Source organism: Euwallacea similis, chromosome 23 (genome assembly GCF_039881205.1).
Source record: "Euwallacea similis isolate ESF13 chromosome 23, ESF131.1, whole genome shotgun sequence".
Taxonomy (NCBI): Eukaryota; Metazoa; Arthropoda; class Insecta; order Coleoptera; family Curculionidae; genus Euwallacea; species Euwallacea similis.
The window spans coordinates 2,581,208-2,605,628 of record NC_089631.1 but is presented as its reverse complement, the minus strand read 5'-3'; the positions used below and the strand labels follow the sequence as shown (position 1 = coordinate 2,605,628).

At 36.9% G+C, this 24,421-nt stretch overlaps 2 protein-coding genes across 2 annotated transcripts in view; one reads left to right on the top strand and one right to left on the bottom strand.

The window, feature by feature from the left end:
• The window catches only part of Smr (Smrter), a 65,211-nt gene that overhangs the window by 28,194 nt on the left and 12,596 nt on the right, over positions 1 to 24,421 (top strand). Inside the window, exons 2-12 of the mRNA XM_066401823.1 lie at positions 9,373 to 9,523; positions 9,708 to 9,986; positions 10,192 to 10,434; positions 10,724 to 10,920; positions 11,266 to 11,430; positions 12,166 to 12,364; positions 12,418 to 12,703; positions 17,787 to 18,037; positions 18,420 to 18,670; positions 18,790 to 18,921; positions 20,584 to 20,696. Coding sequence (XP_066257920.1) covers positions 9,373 to 9,523; positions 9,708 to 9,986; positions 10,192 to 10,434; positions 10,724 to 10,920; positions 11,266 to 11,430; positions 12,166 to 12,364; positions 12,418 to 12,703; positions 17,787 to 18,037; positions 18,420 to 18,670; positions 18,790 to 18,921; positions 20,584 to 20,696 — 2,267 coding nt within the window. The remainder of the gene's footprint in view (positions 1 to 9,372; positions 9,524 to 9,707; positions 9,987 to 10,191; positions 10,435 to 10,723; positions 10,921 to 11,265; positions 11,431 to 12,165; positions 12,365 to 12,417; positions 12,704 to 17,786; positions 18,038 to 18,419; positions 18,671 to 18,789; positions 18,922 to 20,583; positions 20,697 to 24,421) is intronic.
• LOC136416588 (telomere zinc finger-associated protein) lies at positions 21,222 to 23,389 on the bottom strand. The gene is made up of 2 exons (XM_066401845.1): positions 23,054 to 23,389; positions 21,222 to 22,605 (listed from the first exon to the last, which is right to left on the bottom strand). Exons 1-2 carry the CDS (start codon positions 23,280 to 23,282, stop codon positions 21,584 to 21,586), a joined length of 1,251 nt encoding a protein of 416 aa, XP_066257942.1. The 5' UTR covers positions 23,283 to 23,389; the 3' UTR covers positions 21,222 to 21,583.

Genomic DNA, 24,421 nt, shown 5'->3' with positions numbered 1-24,421 from the left:
ATAATGGGTGTCCCATTTTAAAAAGCACAAGTTTGGTCTGCAGTCGTTTTTTGAGAAATCCGGTATAATCAAAATATATATGTACTGGAGTATCAGTAACAGATTTCTGGATTATAGAATGAAAATTGCGATATATCAGGATTTTAATGTGGTGTTTTTGTGGAGATTTGTAAAGGAATAACACTAAAAATACTAACTTGAATCAAATTGATAATCTTGCCACAAGAAAGGAGAACTCCATTTTGGCTGATCAAAAAGTCAAGAAATTAAAGAGCTAAAAATCGTGTTTTCCAAGAGTTTGTAGACATAGAAGTTGAGGTGAAAAAAGGACAATAAACGAGGAATTTGTACAGTTTGAAGAAAAAAAAAATTAAGACATATTAAAATTTTGTGAATAAGCTCTCAAATCCCTCAGGCTTCAGTGTAGATTTCATATTAAGCACTCAAAGGATATTGATGGCATGCACCTTCCAGCAAGTATATTCTTGAAACAATTTGATCTTAAGAGCGTTGCGTTTCTGCAGAACTTCAGGGCATGTCCGCACTAGGCACCACGAATTACCAATCCAATATTACCAAGACATTTTGTTACTCTGCGAATTTCCACTAATTGCCCCAAAGTAACACACCAATTGAGTCCGGATCACTAGCCTGATAACCTCCAGACGTAGTTGGAACAAGTGTTCCATTAACATTAAACAAAATTGGCAGTCGAAATTTGAACACATTGTACAGCAGGAATCTAATTGCCTCATTACGTTCAACTGAAACAAATTTAACAAATTGAGTCAATTATTCATACCGCACTCGGTTCCCCCTTAAATAAGGGTTAGGTTTCATGGAAAATTTTCAATAATTTAACGTGTGTTTGTTGGTACTTACACTCACACACGTGTCTACCTACCATCATACCATTGCGATTGCACATCGTTATGAATTTGGCGCAACACATTGGTGTTTAATTAATCTAATAAGGGGAACAAATGTTAGAGACGGTGTCTGCCACATGGCATATCACGAATTTTCTTGGAAATATCTGCCTAACAAGGCGATTAAAAATTCCCACATCATTTGCCGCCCATCGGATAATTATTTACCTAGGAATACGTATACGAACAAGATTTTCTTGGAAAAATTATATAGGTAAAAGCGTATTTTTTCCCTGCAGCTGGTATTTTTCAGCCTCTATCCAAAAATCATCGAGGGCAGCTACCTAACAGTATCATCCTCAGATTAGATAAGATAGGGAAACATCGTGATGCAGGTATGTCGAAGATAATAATGATGTTTTGGAAATTTCCTAGGAAAATTGAGTGCGATAATAAACCATGAAGATTTAGCGGAAAAGAAGCAAATGGAACTAAATAAATTCCAGGAAAGCCGTGGCAAATCGGGAAATTGCACGTTGATTGGTAATATTTTGTGGGGACAAAACCACACGGAGAGAAATTTTGTTGTTCACCAGGAGCTTTGGATGTCCACCTCATATATAAACTTCCAGTTCTTTCCGCAACACTGAGTCTACAAATCGTCAAGGAAGTGATGCAACTGCTACCAAAAAAAAAGTCACTACCAACGAAAATCGAACGCAATCCGCATTAACGGTATTGCGTTGTTGCACAAGTTCATTATACTTGAACCCAGCTGACGTGTACATAACACTCGGTAAATAACGACTTTTATGCGACTTTTATACATGGTAAATTGAATAAAGTAATTCTATGCCGCCCACAATACCACCAGTCATCAATAGAAGTGACGCATCAAGATTTTTTTATTATTAGAAAGGCTTTCAAGGCCAGAATTGTAAACACGAATGTAATGACATACCCCAGGTTCTCGATTCCATTACCGTAATAATTCTGAAAATTGAAGCCTGTCGGAGCGATTTATATTGTTTTTAAATATTTATGGTGCAAATTTTTAAACAGGCTTAAACGTTGAGACGTGGAACTTCACAAAAATTTACATACGTGAAATGCGCAGATTGACGTTGAATAATGGACATAGATACTATCGCATTGATTGACCTAGAAATTTCGTGTTAAATCTCCTTTATTTCGTGCCTTGAAAATCGCTCATAATAATCCACTCCGTCGAATCGAATAATCAGCAGTTTTATAGTTAATAGCCAAGAATAATCGGATCTCCTGAACGGTTAGAGTTTCAGACATGATTCTGTTAAGAACGAAACGGAAGTTGACTTTGCTACAGCCCATTGTGAAATAATTAATTTTTTTAGTTTACCTAATCACCCGTTTCACCGTATTTCAAAAACTGTAAATTCTCTATTTTTCCTAAAAATCGTCATTAAACAAGTAATTAATTAGCTAAGCGCTTCAAAAACCTAATGCGTAAATATGTGCTAAAAACGTTAAAACTCTCATAAATAATAAAGTGGAAAAAGGGCAAAAAGGGAGTCAAGAGAAAGAGGCCAGGGAGAGAAATTAGAAAGTCAAATAATATTGACCCATAATAGTTGCTTCTTTTCGCCACCTGGGAAATCATGATCAAGAGGCTGATGGTGCAAGGAGTAAGGGGCCTTCGGACCCCCGGTGAACAATAATGATGCATCGATATTTTGGTACAGAACCGCAGCTGGTGATTTATATTTATGTATATACAGGATGTAACATATCATTGTCATGGAAATATTTCAGGAGGCGATAGTAAAAATGCCAATAGATTTTCTGTCAAAAACACGCCAGTTTCTATATAAAAGGTAGCAAAGCTTCTTATTTTCTCACATATGCCTTGAGTTAAATTTTTAAAACTTTGTACACCTATTTTCTTTAAGATTCTACAACAAAATATCAAAATCGTCGGTAACCATATACAGAGTGTTATGTTTTTTTGGATCATTACTATTTTGTGCTTTGTATTTTTTTAAACAACTCTGTATGGAAACTGATATCAAATTTTTAAATTTCTTCTTCAATTCTTTAGCTTTTTGGTCTCTTGGATTATTTTCGTATCTTTTACTATTTTTGTAGAATTTTCTAAAATATCTATTGATGTAAATTAAGAAAGTAAAGGCGGTAAGAAACAAAAATAATCCAGTTTAGTTATCAATAAGCAATCCGTAATATTTAATCAAAAATAAAATAAAATAAAATGTAAACGAAAACAAAATTACAAAAACTATTGGAAGTATTCTTTAAAAAAATGTGAAATTTTGCCACCCTGTATATCAGAAATACATTTTTGACCTTTTGGCATTTTTTACTATTTCGCAGAGTACTATCGCCCCCTGGAATATTCCCATTATCATATGTTAATATTACACCCTGTATATTGCATAATACTTACTGTGGAATAATCTTCTTTGTGGACGCTACCGGAATTGATTTTTACTGATTAGCGGTGCTAGGCTGGAAAAGTATCAAAGTGTTAGTTTTCTTGATATCACAAAAATGAAAAACAAAAAGTTTCAAGGTCTGTGAATTTCCATGAAATCCCAACTTTAAACCTAAAGAAACGAAGATATTTAAAAAATATTTTATTAAAAAAACTGTATTTCATATTTTTTCCTTGCTTGATTGGAATATGTATCATTCTTCAAGGACTTTTACAAAACAGATACCACGAAATACCAGAGAGAGACTTCCGTATAAATTTTTATTAAAAGCTAATGGAATTTCATGAAATACCCATGACGTGTAGTCTAAATACCATAGAACTCGCACAACTTTTTCTATATGTAGCCTCATTTCAAGTAGATCAAGTGAATACCCAGGTATCTTTTAACAATTTTTAGGCCACTTAACAGTAACGTAACTTTTGTTCTTATTCCTGAACCAACTCATTTCTGAGTCAGGCGATTCTGTTTAACAATGCCGACTAGTTTTTTCTCAAACACGCAATATGTATTTTTTCAGCAGGAAATTCCCGCTAATTGCAAGGTTCATAAATTTTTCAGTTTGATGTTTATCGGGCATCAATTCAGGAAGTTCAGGCGTTGGAACTAATCGAAAGAGCATATTTCTTTGTTAAAACCCTATATGAGTTCGTGTTAGTATCTACACGAAAACCCGGAGTAGTAAGTTTTTAACCACGACGATTAAAGGCGAAAGGTCCTTTTTCTAGACTATAGAAAATCGATACAGCTCCAACTACTTTAGGGACGGCGATGCCCTCCCTTAGAAGACCTTCACCTTTAAATGTGGGTGCACATCGATAATGTCCCGAAATAGATGCGACAAAGTTATACTTATTTGTGGCTCAGAAGAAGTTCATGACAATATACAAAAAGGGATGAGGTAGTTCTTTTTGTGGGGACTCACCCTAACTCAAACCCCTCCACTCACACCGCAGCCAAAATTCGATTACGCTACACGTCATGAAGATCGCACAAGCCTATCTCCCATATCGCAGCAGCAGTAATCGAGTTCCAAACTAAACGGGGTCGAGCCACTATATTGCTGCTATCAGGACATTTTCAAGCCCATGTTTCCCCTACCAAATCTGAGATATCAATGACCTCTAGCAGGAAATCACCTCTTGACGGGCGGGGCTAAGGAGAGTCCTGCGCACAACTCAGGAATCTATTGGCCGCGTCTGCGGCGGCCATCATGGAAACCGGCTTGTTTATTACGGGGATGGACGACCTTGATGACGAAAGCAGACAACACGTTATCAGACTTGTTTTGTCAGACAAGGACGGGCGCGCGGAGGGGATAACTGCTGATTGAGAAACTTTTCAGAAGTTTTCGAATTGAAAGGAAAAACGGAGGCCTGGCCGCAGCAGGAAAACTGTTTGCTGCATCGGCTAAACGAATTTCGTGAGGCTGACGAATGGAATTTTTGGAAACTTAAAGATTGACTCAGATTTTCCGAATAAGGGCGACTTTTAAGGCTGCCAATGGAAGTATAGAAATGCATAAATGAGGAGTAAACCACTAGCGGAAATACAACTTGTCTGACATTCGACTCTTAACATGGGGGCTCGAAAACCATTAGAGGGACAAAGTTGGTTAAAAGTAGGCAAAGGTGTCCTTTATATGAGCAGGATTTTGACTTTTTTGAATCAAAAACGTTCAAAATTCGGAAAAATCGAAAATTTAAGGTATCTTATTATTTTACTTGGCTTAAATTGAAGCACAAACCCATGGAGATCACTTTTTTAATGCACGTTCTTCATATGTAAATTATCATGGCATGCTTTAATGAATTCTCGTTAAAAAAATCCCTATGGATCAGTTTTGTTCGTCAAAACAAGCTAATTTTAATAAAAGATTCTATTATAAAAATTTGCTTTATGATTTGAGTTGTACACAAAATGTATTCAATGAATTCAATTAACCCTAGGCGTCACACACTATCCCACGCCCGATTCGACTTGAAAGAAAATGTCTGTGTGATTTTGCTTGACTTTTGCTAGATTACTAAAAATATAGTTTCTAAAATACTTATATCCAAGAATTTGTATTGATTTTGTTTATACTAAAAACTAAGAAGCATTCTATAGTGTACAAAATTTGAGATAGTAGGGGTACCCCTCGGGCATAAAGGAAACCATATGGTGTGGAATCAAGGTCGCGCGAACACTGATAAAACACAAGCGTGATTCTTATTACTGTTGGTACCGTCTAGAGTAGAACGTTCGGGTTCCGTAAATGACCTGGTTTTTCTTGGAATATGTAGGCAATTGCAATTGCAGCTCTCATTTGTTATATGAACGGTTAATCGGGCATTTTTTAAGGCCAAGCTGAGGTTAAACAACCAAGCTCATCGGCTCTAATAATAATGTAGGTCGTGTGTTTTTTGGTGATAAGGAAGCGTGCATATGTATGAGCGGTAGCATTATTTATATGGCTTTTTTAAGAGAAATTTGGACTTTTTTCATCCCCGTTCGTATTACGAAATAAAATACTTATTTTCATTACTACTTTTTTTTTAATGCAAAATATATTTTCCCGCATTTGCGTGGAAAAGTTACTTGTATGTTCTTACTGGAAAGTGATCGGTTTCTCAGGCGAGTAGAAAATGTGACTTCTCTCGGCCTCCAAGATGGCCAAACTTTAACCCGCGCGACATTGTTGCTCTGTCTTTGTGGCCACACACAACTTTCTTCATTATATACAACAATCCCGTTGTATTGCATTTTAATGGGATTAATGCACAAAACAACATTGTTTAATTGTGTGGGATAATTATAATACACTATGGTTTGCTCCTTATCTATATGTTAATGATATTTAATTACTGTTATTACGAGATGAGAGCGTTTTTTTGGGAATTTTTAATAAGATATATATATCGTGTGTGGGTGTGTGTGTGTTTGTGTGTATGTATGTATATGTATATTTATTTTATACTTGTTTGTCAATTTTTTTTAGTCACATTCACTTCTTTGCCTTGAAATCTTCCCAGAGATCATTAATATTTTCATAATTGGGTCAATTTTAGCAAAGAAAAAGCGTTCACATTGGAATTACTCTATTTGAATGGATGCAAAAAAATAACATCACAGATTTCCCCTTTAGGGAGGGACACGACCAACTGAAAATCGTGAAGGGACAAATTTGCACCTTCGCAACTTCACAACTTTTTTTACCTTCACATTAATGAAATTTGATATTTAAAATTTCAAACATATGAATATGTATCTCCAAAAATTGAGAGAATTGTGGAGAAAAAAATTGTGAAATTTTAGTGCGCCGTTTCTTGGAAGTGAAGCATTTCTTGTGTAATTTTTATATAGATATTTTCGTTTTTTTCACTGAGGAGCTTCGTCATAGTGCTTGCTCTGCAAACAACTTTTAATTTAAATTTCTTTCCAAGCGATTATACAAGTAAGTACAAAAAATTGATCAGGGATATTCGACATGGAGTTTCGCAAGGTTCAGACCTCTCTTATTTTTGGTCTATATTAATGATGTTGAGGTGGAGGTTCGGGGTATCGACACTGTATTTTTTGCCGATGACACAACTTTTATAACATCTGAGAGGGAGTTGAACTTGTCTCCGAGAGATTTGCCCCTTCGGGTGCCAAATGTATAGTCTGAGGTGTCAGTCTGGTTTTCGTCAAACATTTTTTATTTGTCAATGAGGAAAAAATATGATCTTTGGTACACTCAAAATCGATATTTTTGCTTATCAGTATTTTACATTAGGGACATAGCGTAAACGCTAAAAGAGTTGTTGCTTTGTTGAGGACAGCACAAAAAATATACATACAGAGATATACAGAGTGTAACGTATTATCAGGGAAATATTTCAGGTTGCGATAGTACTCTGCAAAATAATAAAAAATACTAATAGATTCATGGTCAAAAACGTACCATTTTTAATATACAGCGTAATAAAGTTTCATATTTTTTCTTATATTTTGTTTTTTTTTTACGTATGTCTCGAAATAATTTTTTTTAATTTCGTACACTTATTTTCTTTAAGACCCTTTTATAACAAAATGCCAAAATCATTGATAGCCATGTTCAGGATATTATATTTTTTCGGGTTTATGTACTATTTTATGTTTTATATCTTTTTTTTGGAATACTCTGTATGAATTCTAATGCCAAATTTTAATTACTTCTTAAACTTTATAGTCTCTTGCAGTATTTTCGTATCTTTCATCGTTGTAGAATTTACATCAATATTCATCCATCCATGCAGATTACGTAAATTCAGCCTACATATTTCGGTTTATAATTTAGAATGTCATAACTGAGTTTCAGCCATTTTGATAATTTTGTTATGATTTTTTCAAAGTAAATTTAAAAAATTTAATTCAAGCATACGTGAGAAAAATATAAAAACGTAAAATATAAAAAAAATGTGTAACTTTGCCATCCTGTATATCCTATCCTGCAGATGCTGTGTTTTTGGTCATGGGTCTATTGGCGTTTTTTTAATTATTTTACAGAGTGCTATAGCTCCTCAAAATATCTCCATGATGACATGTTAAACCCTGTATATTTACATTATGTGCGCTAAAATTACGTGGTTACTAGACAAGTCTGGAATTTCAGCATTGCCCTACTCGAGATGCGGACGATGTTAGGGGTAAATATGAGAGTAACGACAAGTAGATACAACACTAATTACTTTGGGCCTCAGTTTTACCACAAGTTACCACATTTGTGGACGATTCTCCTTGAGAATTAAAAACTGGATAATGAGAAACGTCTGTTATTATGATGGCCAACACATTTCATACAGTTTAACGTGCTGAGGTGTAATCCTCTTGCTTGCCCTTTTCTGTGGTAAAGCGTTTTCATGCATTTACTAATTTATTTTTTACTTTTTACGTAGTTTAGTATGCATAATAATGTACACTGATGGCTCGCGAACCTTTTTTTCACCCTGAATATTTTGCTCTGGCTCCGGACTCAACTTCAACTCATGAAAATTCGGCGACTCAAGAGTTTTCGATTAAGCCGGGGAGCTATTGGCTTCGATTTTCAAGCCTTCCAAAGGGCCTCTCGAAGGTCAAGGCTGTCACCCATCACACCAAAATAGTCTTGATCTCTTAATGTGACCATCCATTCAAACTAAACCAACAAACTTCGTTCCATTGTTTCACGTTTAATGTCCTAATGTCCGCAACCTGACCTTAATCGCATTAAAAGCAAACGAACCGTTTAATATTGTTTTTCCAGATATCCCATTAAATCCGGAGTTCACAAAGCAAAGCCCATTTAATGCGAGTCGGCGAAGAAGCGAATCATCGCACAATGAGGTCCCACACAATGGTCTCCTGGTTGTTATATTGTTATTATAGGGAACAACAAACAGCCGCTGAATAAACAATATTTTCGGTGTCGGCCGGATGGAATGGAAAACATGCAGTAACTGCACGCTGCTGCCGCACTCGTTTTTCAAAGTCCGTTGAACCGATCGTCACAGGGTTAAAATTGAGGTTAAATAAAATAGAAGTGTGATTGTTTGGTTTACCAATTTATACTACCGAGTCAGTTTACTTTTATAGCAGTTTCTCAGCCGCGAATAATTTAAAAAGCAAAGTTCAGCCAGAGTCGTCATCGTCGAAAACGCATTAATTCTTAACGCTAAAAACTAAACCACACATTACTTCAGCCTTTGGCATCGTGGAAACGATAATTGGCTTCATCCACAACGCCCCGTTACTGGCAGACAATGATGCTCCTCTGAAATTAGTCCATAATTTAGAGCGTTGAAAATGCCAAACTGGTCATTTCGAACCGAATCGATATGTAGGTTATTCTAGACTGTTCCGCATTTAAATTATTCCCCCCCCCCCCCCCCCCCCCATGAAATATTGAGTGGTAACATGAAAGGAGTGTTGATAATTTCCTTCTGATCGCGTGAGCCGCTCCAGGAATGTGGTGTAGGATAGAAAAAGCGTCCTGTGCACGGATTTTGATTATGATGTATGTTTTTTTTCTCCAGAACGAACCACAATAGTCAAGCAACCGCCCATGTGTCGCCGGCGGAGTTCTACAAAGCCTCGCGGTCGCCCCTACCCAACAGCAGCCGATGCACATATCCTGCTCCACCCGCCCAGCTACAGTCAGCTACACCGAATATCACTCAAGTACAGGTAAAGGCATTTCACTTAAGAAAATAATAATAAATAGAATTAAAAAAAATAACAGAGAGCCTCAATAGAAATTAGTATGTGACTTTAAAGATGTAGAATTTGGCTACATTCACATTTGTTATTCGCAACATCGCAGTGTCTCTGGCCAATCAAAGTATTTTCGCTAACAACAATTCCTCTCTAGGTTCCTCAGAGGTATCCCTCACAAGGGCCGACCTCCTCCGTCGCAGCCCCCACCCCGTCGACCCTTCATACCTCCCCAGTGGTCTACCACCGTCCTCAACCGGATTACCGCCATCCAAACAGAATTACCTTGTTGCATCCAGATTACGGCCTTGGAGCAAGACGGGACGCGTCTGGGGGCGGAATGGGGGGTCAATCCTTTCACCAAGCGTCCGGCGAACAGCCGATGAAAAAAATTCGCTTGACTGATAAAGAGCAACCCTTAAGGATTGATACAAGGGTAAGGACTATTGGATGCAGGCTCGTTTTTGTTTCAGTCGTAATAAAGTAAATCTATCTGATCATGGAATATTTAAATCAGACCAAGCCGAATAAAATGAGGATAAATGAGAGCGAGTAATTAGTATATAGTTTTTGAAAAATTTTTAATTAAACAAACAGCAAAAGTTTAAGTATGAGTGAAATTGTTGGCAATCTTTTTGTAGCCTGGAACGTACAATCCTCAAGTTGAAGCAATTTCACCGATTCCTGATTCTGAGGCCTTCAAGGCAACGAAAGATGAGCTGATTCAACAGATCAGCAAGGTTGACCGGGAAATCCTGAAGGCGGAACAGCAGATCGTTATTTTGAAGAAGAAGCAAGCGGAATTGGAGGAGATTGCGAACAAGCCCACGGTGAAGAGCGAAGTAGAGGAGGACGCTCAGCCGAAACACCAAAGTCTGCCTCAGGTAAATTTTGGCTATGAATTCATGTATATTTAAATGATACAAATTGAAATTTTGCCAACGTTTTGTTTGCGTGAAAGGTCCTTGACCAGAAAATAGAAATTTTAAATATTTACTATTGGAAGGTTTAAGTGATTAAAACGACTTATTTAGCTGCATTCGATTATGCCAATCAAAGTCCCCAGTCAAATATTCACCATCCAATTAAGTCGTAGTAGCTAAGGTATGAATGTCGAAATTAATTTGTTAGCGTCTCGAATTTTTCCTGAAGGTTATTTTTTCTCTTTTTTAGCAAATATATGCAGAAAACCGCAAAAGGGCTCAAAGCGCGCACGCATTGCTGGACACTGTAGGACCGAAGGTGGAATGGCCCCTGTACAATCAACCGACTGATACTACCGTGTTCCACGAAAATAACCGTCGAAATGTGATGTTTAAAAAACGCTTATTAGAATATTTTAAGAGAAGACATGCGGAAAGGCATGAAAGGTAAGGATTTATTGCTGTTTTACTAGTAGAGAAACTGCACTATTTTGCACCTTTACATAAACTACAAGTAATATAAATAATATCAGAATTAACTGCTTTATAATTTGAAATAAAGTTCAGAATGTCTTGGAAAATACACAAAAAAAGGAAAAAAACACAACTCAATCGACTTTTAAAACATCCTGTGAAAGAAACCTTTGGAGGAATATGCATAAAGTTTAAACTAGAACGCTATAAGTTATCCTTGTCATGTTTTTTCTTATAAGAAATCGAACTATTGTTTTTTGAATTTGTTTGCATTTTACCACTAGAAGCTAATGTTTATCAATCGCTGATTATTTCCAGAAATAATCATTTATCGGCGACATACAGCAAATTGATGCAAGAGTGGGTGCGGAAGTGTGACAAAATCGAATCTAGCGCGAAGAGGAAGATCAAAGAGGCTAAAAACAGGGAATTCTTTGAGAAGATATTCCCGGAAGTCAGAAGACAGCGAGAAAATAAAGAGAGGTAAGTAGTAGACAGTCGTCTTACTCTCAAGCTTCACAAAAATCTGCTAAGGGTCCTTCATCACCCCTTATTTATTCCGAAAAAATGTGTCGACTCTTCTAAAACACCAAGTCTCATTTTTAGAGGATTACCACTTTGAGTTTTCAACAATTCCGTTCAAATGTCATATTATTGCTGGCTATGCATATACTAATATTCATTTCATCCACGTCCATTTGTTCCAATTTGTTAAAAATCAGAAGGTGTCATGGAGTATTATTGTTTTGCGCCTGTATAAGTAGTGAACAGTGACAATAGCCGAATTAAACATATGAGAGAGGATATAAATCTAAGATATGTCAAATTTTAGGCATGTACTGAATTTCTATGTCAAATATAAGAGCGGACAGGTAACGTCAAAATTAGCTGTTTAATCAGCCTTGAGATAATTTCTACATGAGAGTTATAGACAAAATTTTATGGTTCTTTATTAATTTTTTAAAGCTTTTCATTATTTTACGCAATTTTTTTGTACTTGATGCATATTCAGCTTCATAATTTACGAAACCAGACGAATAAAGTAGATCTTGATACATGAAAATCTTTTTTATGAGTCAGCTCGTATAATTCCAAAAGAGTCATAAAGGGAGGTGTGACCTTTTTGTTGGGTCACCTTTTATTTAAACAACAATTTTCTTTACATTTCAATTAAACCGTTTCTATTTTTCTTACACTCACAATCTCGTCTTTTTTCAGGTTTAACAGGGTAGGTTCCCGAGTGAAATCGGAAGCCGATATGGAAGAAATCATGGATAATCTCCAAGAACAGGCCTTGGAAGACAAGAAAATGCGTAGCTATGCCGTGATACCTCCCATATTACTAGATTCCAAGGAAAGGCGAATAAAATATACCAATAATAACAACTTTGTTGACGACATGGAAGCGATCTATAAGGTTTATATATTTTCTTAAAATGTTTTCCCTTTGTTCAATGTAAACTGTTATAGAGTCGACAATACCTAAATATATGGACGAATGGCGAGAAGGAGACCTTCAAGGAAAAGTACCTCCAGCATCCGAAGAACTTCTACCAAATCAGCCAAACTTTGGGGGAAAAGAAGACCGTTTCCGAGTGTGTTCAATACTATTATCTCAGCAAGAAAACCGAGAATTATAAACAGTTATTGAGGAAAAATAAACGGGATAAGTTGAGAGAGAAACTGCGTCAGACGAGGAATTCGGGGAAAGTTAACAATAACGCCAATTTGTCCGTTGTGGATACTTTAACCACAGGTTAGTAGATTTCTCTAAATCCACTTCCTTTAGGGTCATTGTGACTAATTTCTCTGCCATTTACGTAAATGAGTATCAATGTGGTCATCACGGAACAAGATTTTTCGAAACGGTGACGTTATGGGACGTGGGCGAAAGCACCAGTTTCAAATGTCCGCGTTTATTTATGAAAATGTATGCAAAAATCGAGGTGAAGAGTATCGTATTGAAAGCATATATTGATGTCATGGCTGTTAATTATTATTAATTATTATATTGTACCACAGTTACTTTAAGGCGTCGTTTTTCCGTTATTTTTTATGCGTGTTTCATATTCAGACACCGAGGATTTTAGGCGAATACGAACGGTCCAAAAGGCTTGAAAAAAATTGGTGTTTTTGATGAAAAAATTAGGTAAATCGTTGTTTGATATAGTCAGGTAAACGAATCTTTGCATGCATTTAGAAAATGTGTGAATCTAGTAAGCACCTCCTTTGACTATTTTTGCTCCGTTTTTCAGTAGTGCTGGATGCACGTACGTAGCTAAAACATATTTCTTATAAGTTTAAGACGTACATCTTGCAAACAAAATCGACCAACATTTGGAAGAAAGCAGCATATTGACTGAAGAACAGAAGTATGTAGAATGGAAGAAGAGAGAAACGTAAAAAACAATCTACATTGATGCGAAAATGATGAAAAATGTTTATTAAAGAAACTGTGTATTCACGTTCCTGGAGTTATTCATAAGAAAGAATTCGACACGGTCTCATGTAGCTGATTCAAGAAGATATTAGAAAGACTGTAGTGTTCGGTTTACTGACCGAAAATCAACTCACGGTGAATACATCTACACGGGTAAAATCTACCCGTTTTACAGTCTTTTAGTGTATAGTTATGTGTGTGTTCGCCAAATCATACAGAAATTCAACTACTTTTAGATAGTGAAAAAAGATCATGATTGTAGAAAACGCATGCATGAAAATAGTTTTTTATATCTTTTTGTATTACATGGTAAACACTTATTGGAAAGTAATTTCTTTCCTTAAAGTCTTTTAACATAAACCTCTTCCTCGGCATCTCATTTTCTGCGCATTTGTCTCAAATTATAAAGAATTTCTAGTATGTGCGTGTCTTATGGTGAAGATGTCATGAATGTAAAGCATGCTGGTAGACGTTTTTCTGATCTACAACCTACTAAAGGAATTACTGTTTCTATATAATAACATTGATTGTTGGTTTGACATTGTAGAGGTAATTCATGAAGGATAGTTCCCATGCAATCAAAGAAATTGATCTGATGGCTGACACTGCCGGGTTTCTTCAATGTTTTATCTATTATCGACTTCTTGTCTTTACATAGTAGTAATCTAAAGTAACTAGAATTTCCCGTGCAAGAGTTGAGAGAATAGTGCAAATATTGATGGTTTTTAAATACTGACAAGAATGGAACTTTTGGAATACACTCCCATTTTTCTATCTTTCTAATTGTCATCAAGCCAATATAAAAAAGTCAATATAAAATTTAGTTCGATCTACAGTTCATTATAAACGAGAGAAAGGTTGGCAAATCAATGAAATGAGAGCTAGAGGAATAGTACAGATGCGTTTTTAATTTTATGGTAATAAAGCATGAAAACATTTTTTCCATGGTAATAGTTTTAACATTTTAATCAGATTCGATAATAAAAAGTGGCCCATCAATAACAACAAATTTTCCCGTTTCAAATTAGGAGGTATGCCACATGACTTGGCAAGTGTGTAAACGAGCCTACGGCAGCGTAAAGTGGGTTGCCTGCTTGTAACCTTTACTTTACAGCTTTGCTAAAACGACAGCATTGCCGATATTGACTTTTAGTTTAAAATATTACTATAAGGTGTACAAATAAGTTTCCGCCGTTTGAAAAAACATGGCCACACCAGAAGATTATCTTGAAATTGTCAGATGTAAAACGTGCTATCGTAAGTTTGGTCACCTAGTAACAACATAACATTGAAATATTAGTGACTCCTTATCAGCATCACATAGTTTATTTTGTTCAATAACGTCAGGTTTTGCGCCGAATAAGCATCATTTATGGGAACTTTTAATTTACTTTAATTTGAAGAAATCTGCAACTAAGGCGCATCGATTGCTTGTAGAAGCATATGGTGAGGCTGCTTTAAGTGAGAGAAGTTGTCGCGAGTGGTTTCACAAATTTAAAAACGGTCAATTTCACGTGAAAGAACTAAAGTGTACAAAGGTACGGAATTGGAAGTACAGTAGACACTCGATACCGTGAACAATATAAAAGAACGCACGTTCACGTTAGCGATTTATTTATGTAATCGGAGTTTAATCTAAGTAGAGTGGAAAACAGATTATTGGGTGACAAAAAAGTCTGAAATTTTAGTTTGCTTCTTAGGATTTGTAATTTTTTGCACAAGGGCTGTTTCTCTTAGCCTTTTTAAAACTATGAGGTCTGTGAAGTCCACACCACTATATTCTGCCCACTGGATTGCAGTATTTAATGCAGTTATAGCGCTGTCCAGTGACACTTTACTTGACATTTCTTCAAAATTCTCGACTACATTAACTTCACATTCTTTGTCAGCATCATTCCATTCCAATGCATCAGTTTCCTTGAATGTGGCCTACAAATATACATAAATTACATATGTAATAACAGATTTAAATTGTAAAGATAAATCCCTTACTTGTGGTGCTAGTGTATTGAGAAGATCACAGGATTTGGAGATTAAGCCTGCCTTATCATCGTCCCATCGACGTTTTAAAACAGAAAGAGGTAATTCATCATCGTCATCCTCGGTCATTTTAGTGTTCTCTAAAATATTTCTCCAACATTTTGCAATAATTTATGAATCGAATCGATTCCACAGCCGTTAAGTTGACAACAGCTTCCTTAATAGTCAAGTTTTTCAATGTATCAGTTATGTTTGAATTACTTGCTATAACATCGGCAAGAAGGCCATTCCTGTAATATAATTTTGATCCATAGGTTGGATAAGCGGCGTAACGTTAGGTGGAAGAAACATTGTTACTATCTGTCCATCTTCGCTCTTTAATTCTTCTTCATTTGAATGAGATGGCTCGTTATCTAGCAGAAGTAAGGCTTTTATCGGGAGCCCTTTATTTGACAAAAAACGTGTAACCTGTAAAGGAATACGTAAATTTATGCTACGATTTCAAGAAAAATACACAACAAAATTTACCTGAGGTACAAAGGAATGATGGAACCATTTTTAAAAAATTCACACACAGCAGTCATCCACGCTGTCTTGGAGTGTTCATAATCAAGAGGGCAAGTAAAGTTTTTAAATGACCTTGGATTGGCAGCCTTACCGATAACTAATGGTTTCACTTTATGTCTTCCAGTAACATTTGTGCAAACTAGTAATGTTATTCGTTGTTTTTCAGTCTTTCAATGTTTTGTCCGGTAGAAGTTTCCAGTATAAGTCTGTTTCGTCAGCATTATAAAGTTGATCTAATGTAATTCCAAGTTTCTGCATTTTATTTTTTAACTGCTTTTTGAAAGGGTCAATAAGTTCCGGTTGGGAAGAAAGTTTTTCCCCGGAAATTTTTAAAAACCGAATTCCAAATCTTTTTTTAAACCTCTGTAGCCATCCCTCACTAGCCGTAAATTCCTTATCACTTTCCTTTATTTCAGAATGTATGGATTTGGCTTTTTGCTTTATCATTTCTCCGCTTACAACAAAATTTTTATTTCGTTGATTTAGAAACCATTTGTATAGCTGTTTTTCCATTTGTGGTAATCCAGACCCTTTAAGTGTTTTTCTTTTACTTGATCCAACATATGTATCTGTTATTACTCTTAAAATGGTTTCTTTTCTTTGCTTTATTTTGCAAATCGTAGATTTAGCTATATTGTATTTTCTGGATAAATTTAAAACACTTGCATCTTTACTTAGCTCTTGAATTACAAGAGATTTTTCATGAAGAGTTAAACACTTTGGTTTTTTCAGCGACATTACATATAACAACGCGTATTCACTAAACCTTTCGACAACCGTTCAAAAGCAACAGGCAAATGTTGCAATGCAAAAAATGAAACAATAGGGGAAAGTAAAACTGGGGAAATACCGGGCACGACCCGGGGTCGGGCAACCCCATATTGAGCACGACTGCCAGGGAATCCCCAGAAGTAGTTCCCCCGGTAACGGAAATCATTTGTTCACGTTATACGGTGGTTAATGTGATAGAAAGATGATTCACGTTATCCGGAGGTTTACGTTATCCGATGTTCATAGTATCGAGTGTTTACTGTATTATTAGAGACCGAATACAACCATTACTGGAACTCTTTACCGAACATAATTGATGAGATTGAGCCGAGCACTCAAGGAAAAACGCATCCATTACTACTCCAGACACGACAAAATTATTCTCCTACATAATAATGCTCCTCTGCATGTTGCAGTACCGGTCAAAACTTATTTGGAAACACTTAATTGAGAAGTCCTATCTCACTCTCCATATTCACCAGACCTTGCCCCATCCGACTATCACTTATTCTAGTCGATGGCACATGCTGTTTGAGTAGCGCTTTACATGGTATGAAGATATCAAAGATTGAATTGATTCATGGATAGCCTCAAAAAAAGAAGAGTTCTTCCGACGTGGTATTCGAATGCTGCTAGAAAGATGGGAAAAAGTAGTGGCTAACGATGGACAATACTTTGAATAAAACATAATGCACCGTTCTTTCACAATAAATTCCTAATTTTTGATATCCAACGGCGGAAATTTATTTGTACCCCTTACAATTTTAAGGAAATTTTAATTCAATGATCTTGCTAGTGGTGTTATTTGATGATATTTTATAGTGATAGATAAATTGTTAGTGTTAAATTAGTGATATACCGTAGTAATAATAAACGTGGCTATTCTGCCAAGGTTCCAGCAGTTTCCTAGTGCAACTTAGAAACTGTATGAGACGATTTCCTGAGGTTCATCCGTAAACTTCATGTGCTCGCCATCCTGAGCGTCACCTCTTGTACCGTTTGTTTGTTTTTGCTAGTTCTAAGAATAGTTTTTTTAAATATTGATAATTTTAATAAACTATAAATATGTTTTATTCATCAGGCGTTACTACGAGACTGCAGCGCGAACAACAGCAGCGCACTGAGGGTACTTCGAGATCGTCTGATGCGTCTGCTGCTGCAGCTACAGCAGTCACCGCGGAAACAGTGACCAATTCTTCGCCTCCTCCTCCTGCAGTTGGTACCAGTGCCACACCCAGTCCATTAAATGCTGGAGCGGCCACCACGAGCACTGCGTCCACTACAGCGAGCAGTTCGGAGTGGACGGGGACTGCTAACACGTCCACGACGCAGGTAAATATAATAAAAGAGCCTTCAGATTTTATTGAATTACATGAAAAAAGCGGTATCTAGTAGAGGGCAACAATAAAACTCTTGTCAGGCAGAAGTGCTAAAGTTTCGGCCGAAATTTCTGTGATTATCTAAACAGCTTTTTCCATCTCTCGTGTCAATGAGAGATTGAGTTTCTCACTATCATAAATCGGAATTCCTAGTTGTGGGCAGTGTTTCTAAATTGACCCACCCGTTTTAAGGTTTCGGAAGGCATTGATAAATTGCCTGAAATCAAGGTCTGAACATTGGCGATTCTTCCTTACAAGATATGGTTGATATCATCACATTTATTTTCAGACTAATTAATAATTAATATTATGATCAAATAATTCATGTTTTCTAGGCTCCCTCTCAGCCCTCAACAAGCAGCACCCTGCCTACAACCTCTTCGTCTGTGATTCTTTCCCCATCTGCCTCCCCAGTCCCTTCGACCAGTTTGACCACCACTTTGACCACCTCGGCACCGGTGGCAATGACCGGAGTCTCGAATTCTACGCCTATGGAAGCTAACGGCGGTGATGATCCTACGAAAGACGGTAGTCAAAACGATAGCAAATTCAGCGATTTTAATTTATTCGAAGATTATAACAATCGGTAAGAGCATAATAATTGAGCTATAAAAAATGTTATCTTTTCATCCCCTCTTTATTTATTACGTTTGAAGTCTTTGAATTTATTTATTTGCTATTTAATTTCGCATAATATGATTTCAGGAAAAAAGGCGGTAGTGACGACTGCACTAGTGAAGAAAAGGAAGGTGAATCGAACAGCCTAGAACAAAAAGATCAATCTCATCAAGGAAAGAAAGATGGCGAGATGCCATCGGCTTTAAGCGAGGCTGTGTGGTGAGTTTTCAGTAGAAAATAAACTTTGCTAATTAGAGTCTAAAACTCCGATTAAAGAAATTGAGATTTCATTGCGTTATTGCTGTTCTCGATTGAAAATTTTATCGAGGTAACTGAAAAGCGCATTTCAGAACTGCGAGGCAATCTTTTCGATTGAATCTACCGATTGATTTTGACAAACATAATTTTCATTATGATCTGCCGGTAAGTGGAATACCAGAGAGAATTTACATTTCAGTCAGGGGCGTATTAAGGTATCTGTAACGTAGCACCGGTTGTGATTTAGGCGCCAGTATAGGTTAATTCCAATTGATTCAGGTCATACTTTGAACGTCACATTGATTAGGGGTAGGAGTACTGAAATGTTATACTATTTTTATTAAAATAACTTTCGTTGCCTACAATTTTTACCATAAATCGTAAAGGGTTTTCCAAGCCATTCCTGGATTCTGAGATACGTTTCCCCTTTAGTCCTCCGGGGATTTCCCTCGGCAACATTAATGCTGAGCGCACAATTATTGGAATAAACTTACATATCAATTTTGCAAATTGATACTTTGATTAAGCTGAAATTGTTTGAAAATGGACCGCGGCGCGGAGTTTGCATCGGGCTTTTTAAGTTTTCATAATTCCGACCGATGTTTCTCAAATTCGAAATTGCACTTTCAATAACGCATCGAGGCGTAATTTTTAACTGGATTTGGTTGATCTCTGGTGAACAAGTGGGGGAGTTTTTATTCCGTTTTATGCATCAGGAAAATGTCCGGAAATTGTAACGTATGGAAATGTTGGGGTCTTCAGAGAGTCTTTATTGCCATAAATAAATGAGTTTTACGATGCCCACGTAAACAAAATCAATAGTGTCCTGAAAGTTTAGGAAATTCTCAAGATTTTAGGTGACTCGAGAACACTCTTTAGACCCCATCCCTTTAGACATTCAGTTAATATCAGACAACTCCATTCATGGATATTACGAAAACCAAGGTAGGAAATGAATACTCAAATACAGACTTTTTGCCTCAAAGGTAGACCCTACCCACAGCGTCACCCTTGTTTATTGCCAAACGCTTATCTACAGTATATACAGATGGTGCCATTGGTAGTCTCAACGCTTAGGGCAATAAGTTTCTGTTTGATTAGGTATTTTCTCCAGTTGTTTTTATTGTTTCGATGGCAATTCAAAATCAGAAATTAGAAAGGGATATGCTAATTTGCGATTTTAAAGATAACATAATTTTTCAGAAATTTTGGAAAACAATTTTTCCTTTGGATAAATTTCGAAGAGATGTAGCAAAAAGAGAATTGTTGATACACCTGTTCGAACTAGCCACTTTAAGTTGGCCCGCAAAAAATAATACGGAAGCTTCATATCAGGTGATTTGCGAGGCCGTGCGTGCGGTTGTGCTCATCTAACTATCCAATAAAAAAATATTAGAGTAATCTTCGGTGTTGTAGACTACGCTGACGTCCTTGATGAAACGTGGACTTGTCCATATTGAGAAACCATGGTCAAGGAAAAAACTCGTTTTTTGGTGGAGGCTTCTCCCTGTACGAAAGCGTTTTAAGATTATTATGAAATTTAAAACATAAATCAGCTTTGCGATCCCGCTCCTGCGTATCATCTTTGGAATTATTCTACTAGTTTTCCTTATTTTGTTCTAGTGATCGAACTTCTTCTGCTTCGACGCCAATCCCGGAAAATAAAAAGAAAAAAGAGCGGCGGAAAGAAAATCCGTCTATGGAATCGAGCGATGAGGAAGCCGGTTCTTTGCAAGGTAGGTCCTTTTCATCTAGCGGAAATTCATTTTTAAATTCCAATTTTCGCCGAAATGTTCATAAAAAAAGCGATTTCGTAGATGTGATCGTTCTCATTTGAAGAGCTTTCTATTGATTTGTATGTCAACACCATGGTATTTTATTAGAAAATATGTTATCATTACGCTTCAATTTCATTTCGGTTGAACTAATAAATGCCATAGAGAATTAACCAAAATTGATCATTCAATGACGTAGGGATGGAGGTATTTATTATAAAAAAATAATTAACTCGAACAGGTCTTACGTATGTGGGTATACAATGACGAAGACATTACACCTAGCTCCAGCGTCCATTTGTACCTATCAAGAGGGCATTAAAATTGTAAGGTGGATGCTCGAAGTTATAGAATGTCACTATACTTTTTTTTGGTATTGCTTAGTACTGCTTAAATACTTAATTTACTGAGCTTCACTAACATTTATGTGTCTAATCGTGGATTGTCTTTGACTGAAAATCTCCAAAAAAAGGAAAACAATTCCCATAAAACTCTAAATGCCATAATATATTTCATGCTTAATACATTATCGTTCAATAAAGTCAAACCGCTTATACCTTTTAGAGTGATATGTCATGTGAGCACAATAATAATAGTTCGTTTTCTAGCAGTTACGTATACCCTGTCAATTACAATTACCCATTAAGTGTCATTAGTAGAAATGTGTACATATTTTTATCTCTATATCTATATTACACTCCCTCTATTAGAGGATTTTACTTATTAACAGCGGAACTTTAATAAATTTCTACGTAATGTACCCAACTGATATTAACCCGCAACTTGTCCTTAATAATCACAAAAAATTGTATTTGTACCATTTTTGTGTTACCAGAGCAGCAGCTTCCTTAAGTCACCTCTTGCTCGTTCTCGTTTTGAACGGCCACTACGTCAATGGCACTGCAGCTGCTGCTCTCCTCCCCGTTCGTAGTCCCTGTCTCCACCACAATCTCATTGTTTTTGTGATTTTTATCCGCCACCTCTTCCGCATGACACATCTTCCGATGTTTATGCACGAAATAATAACTTGGAAACTTGCTCCCGCAAGTCTTGCAGGGATAATACTGGACATTCATGTCCAGGAGCTTGACTTCTCTTTTGATCTCTGCTTGGGCGATCTTGTCCACGCTGACAGGGTATAGGTGGCGCCTCGCGTGTTTCTGGTAGCAGTACTGCGACTTGAAGGTGTGATTGCAGTACACGCAGGTGAAAACTTCGTTGGACTGCTGTTGGTCGTCAGCGCTGTTGAGTTTCTCCATTATATTTTCGCTCATTGCCTTGTTCATTGCACTGCTCCTGCTGAAGTCTGAAGCGCTAAAGACCTGCTGATCATAATTTTCCGTGTCCTGCATTCCATAGTTCTTATTGACGACCCTGTGAAAGCGCACAGGGCCGTCGCAGCAAGCCACATCCACGATTACTTTATCTTTCCCGCTACAGTTGTTTATAGTACCCGCTCTTTTAGTACCAGGTTTACTAGGTTTTTTATCCACTACGGGGTCTTTGGCTTTGCTACATGAAGCCTCAGACATCTCCTTCCGGAATATCACCACTTCCTCACTCTTCTTGGGCGCAGCATCATAGCAAGCCCTGTTAAAGAACTCTTGCATGGAAGGCGTCATTTCTCTGCTAGCAATAGGTTTTACTATGTTGATTTTTGGGGCTGCCTGGTCCTCGGGGGTGCGTTGTCCTTGCTGCATTAGGAAGGTTCTGCAGAGCTCCAAGGCTCGAGGCATGTGCAGGATGTGAGTAGCCAAGAGGATACTGTAGATGTTGGTGATGTTGAGGTCAAGATAGCCCGTGTACATGAAAGTAAGAAGGGAGGAGAATTCATCCACGTTGATGTTGGGGACCGAGAGGGGGGTAAGGCCTGTGAAAGAAAGGAACAAATTCCTATTTTCTTAATTTATAATTTAGAGACTTTGGCGTTTTAAAAGAAAGAAATTGAAGAAATGCAAGACTTCAAAATAAGATTTTTTAAGAGCTTCGAAAGAAAGAATGGATCTGATGGTTAATTTTGAAAAAGTCCTGTTTTATTTAGCGTTAATTTAAGAGTTTCAAAACTTCATAAAAAATGCGAGACTTAACAAAAGGACTCTTGAATCAATTCGAGACTTGACTTTCACTGAAGTTATCCAAGATCGTGAAAAAATATTTAAAAAATTTGAAAAGAAAAATTATTATTTAGTCATTATCAGATTACTCTGATCCGGATACGGTTTTTTGATCCGCCACGTTAAAAAGCGTCATACATTTGCACAGTTTAACTTAGCGTGTTATTTTACATTTTTGTTAGATGAATGCGTAAACGTTTTTACCTGCATGATTAGCCAAGGCCGCTTTAAAAAACCCACTATGTGCGGACAAAACTCCCCTGTGGGCAGAGAAATGAGTCATCGAAGGTCCTATTTGAAGGGTCACATCTGGAACTTCCGGGGTTTGTCCAGGACCCGGCAGGGACAGGTTCAGTGGTACGTGTGGTACTGGAAGCGCCGGCAAAGCTGCACATGGGTTCAGCGACAACCACGCTCTGTATAGGGAGTACATCTTCGAATGTTAACTCGACACTAATTTTCCGTGACAAATATGAGATCGCGTGTAGAGCAAACACCTGTTTGGCAGGAATCGCAGCCCTCAGTTTCACCACGGGGGATGGACGGCACGCGACTGAAAGGCGCCTTGATAAAGTGCCGCCACTTTATAACAACCCCAATTTGGAGTCGGCCGCACGATCAACCGCCAACACGCCGCCCCTGACGGGTGGGGGTGATGTTCGCGAATTCTGCTAAATTAAAGGTATCTCACAAGACCCTTTCGTTGACTCCATTGAATGGGACATTTGACAAGATTAGTGTCACTTAAAGATTAGGTTTGATGAATAGTACTTGATTTTTTTCCGGCATGAATTCGTTTATGGTAAAGACCGCTAATGAGGAACTTCGGTTTTCAAATTAACACTGAGATGTGCGATTATATGTAAAAAAGGAGAGCCGCGATGGGGAATCAATAAAATGAAATTTACCTCTCTGTATCTTGGTAGCGAGACGTTTTCGACTCTTTTTTACATGAATTTTTTGTCACTTGTTTCGACAGAAAAACGCTGTTCAGTTTTTGTGCATTAATTTCGGAATACCCTGTACATTTAAGAGTATTATATTCTTAAATTAAAATAAAAATTCACTCTTAACAACGGACCCTGTATTTTGGTAACAAATCCTTGCCGGATCTATGTTCGTAGGCTATTTTTTCATATTTTTGCATGTAAAAGTTGAACATTTTGCAACACCCTGTATCCAGGCATCTGATTTATATCTAGAGACAAAAACAAATTTCAGCAAAATATGTAAATATTAAATATTACCTTTTTTATTTTTGTGGCCTATACCGGGTGAACACACAAAACGGGCACAGTGGATAAATTTGAAGTGTTTCTGACTTTATATTCAGAGTGATTTTAACTAGGAAAATTTAACAAGCGATAAAACTTATAGAAATGTAAAGAACTAGTTTAAAATTCTATGATTCAGAGCTTCGTTCTCCAAATACAGTGTTGTACTCTCAAAATAATTCTGGTTTTTTGTTTATAGCTCTTGCAATTTTTGAGATATTTACTTTAAATTTTGAACAGATATGTAGCGTGCATTACGCGTTACAAATTATGGTGACAATTCACAGAGTGATTGTTA

Bases quoted from the DNA above. Each gene is read 5' to 3' on its own strand.
- LOC136416588 (XM_066401845.1), bottom strand. From the start codon at position 23,282: ATGTACTCCCTATACAGAGCGTGGTTGTCGCTGAACCCATGTGCAGCT. The intron at 22,606-23,053 runs GTAAAAACGTTT...TTTCTTTCACAG, and splicing joins GGCCTTGGCTAATCATGCAG to GCCTTACCCCCCTCTCGGTC.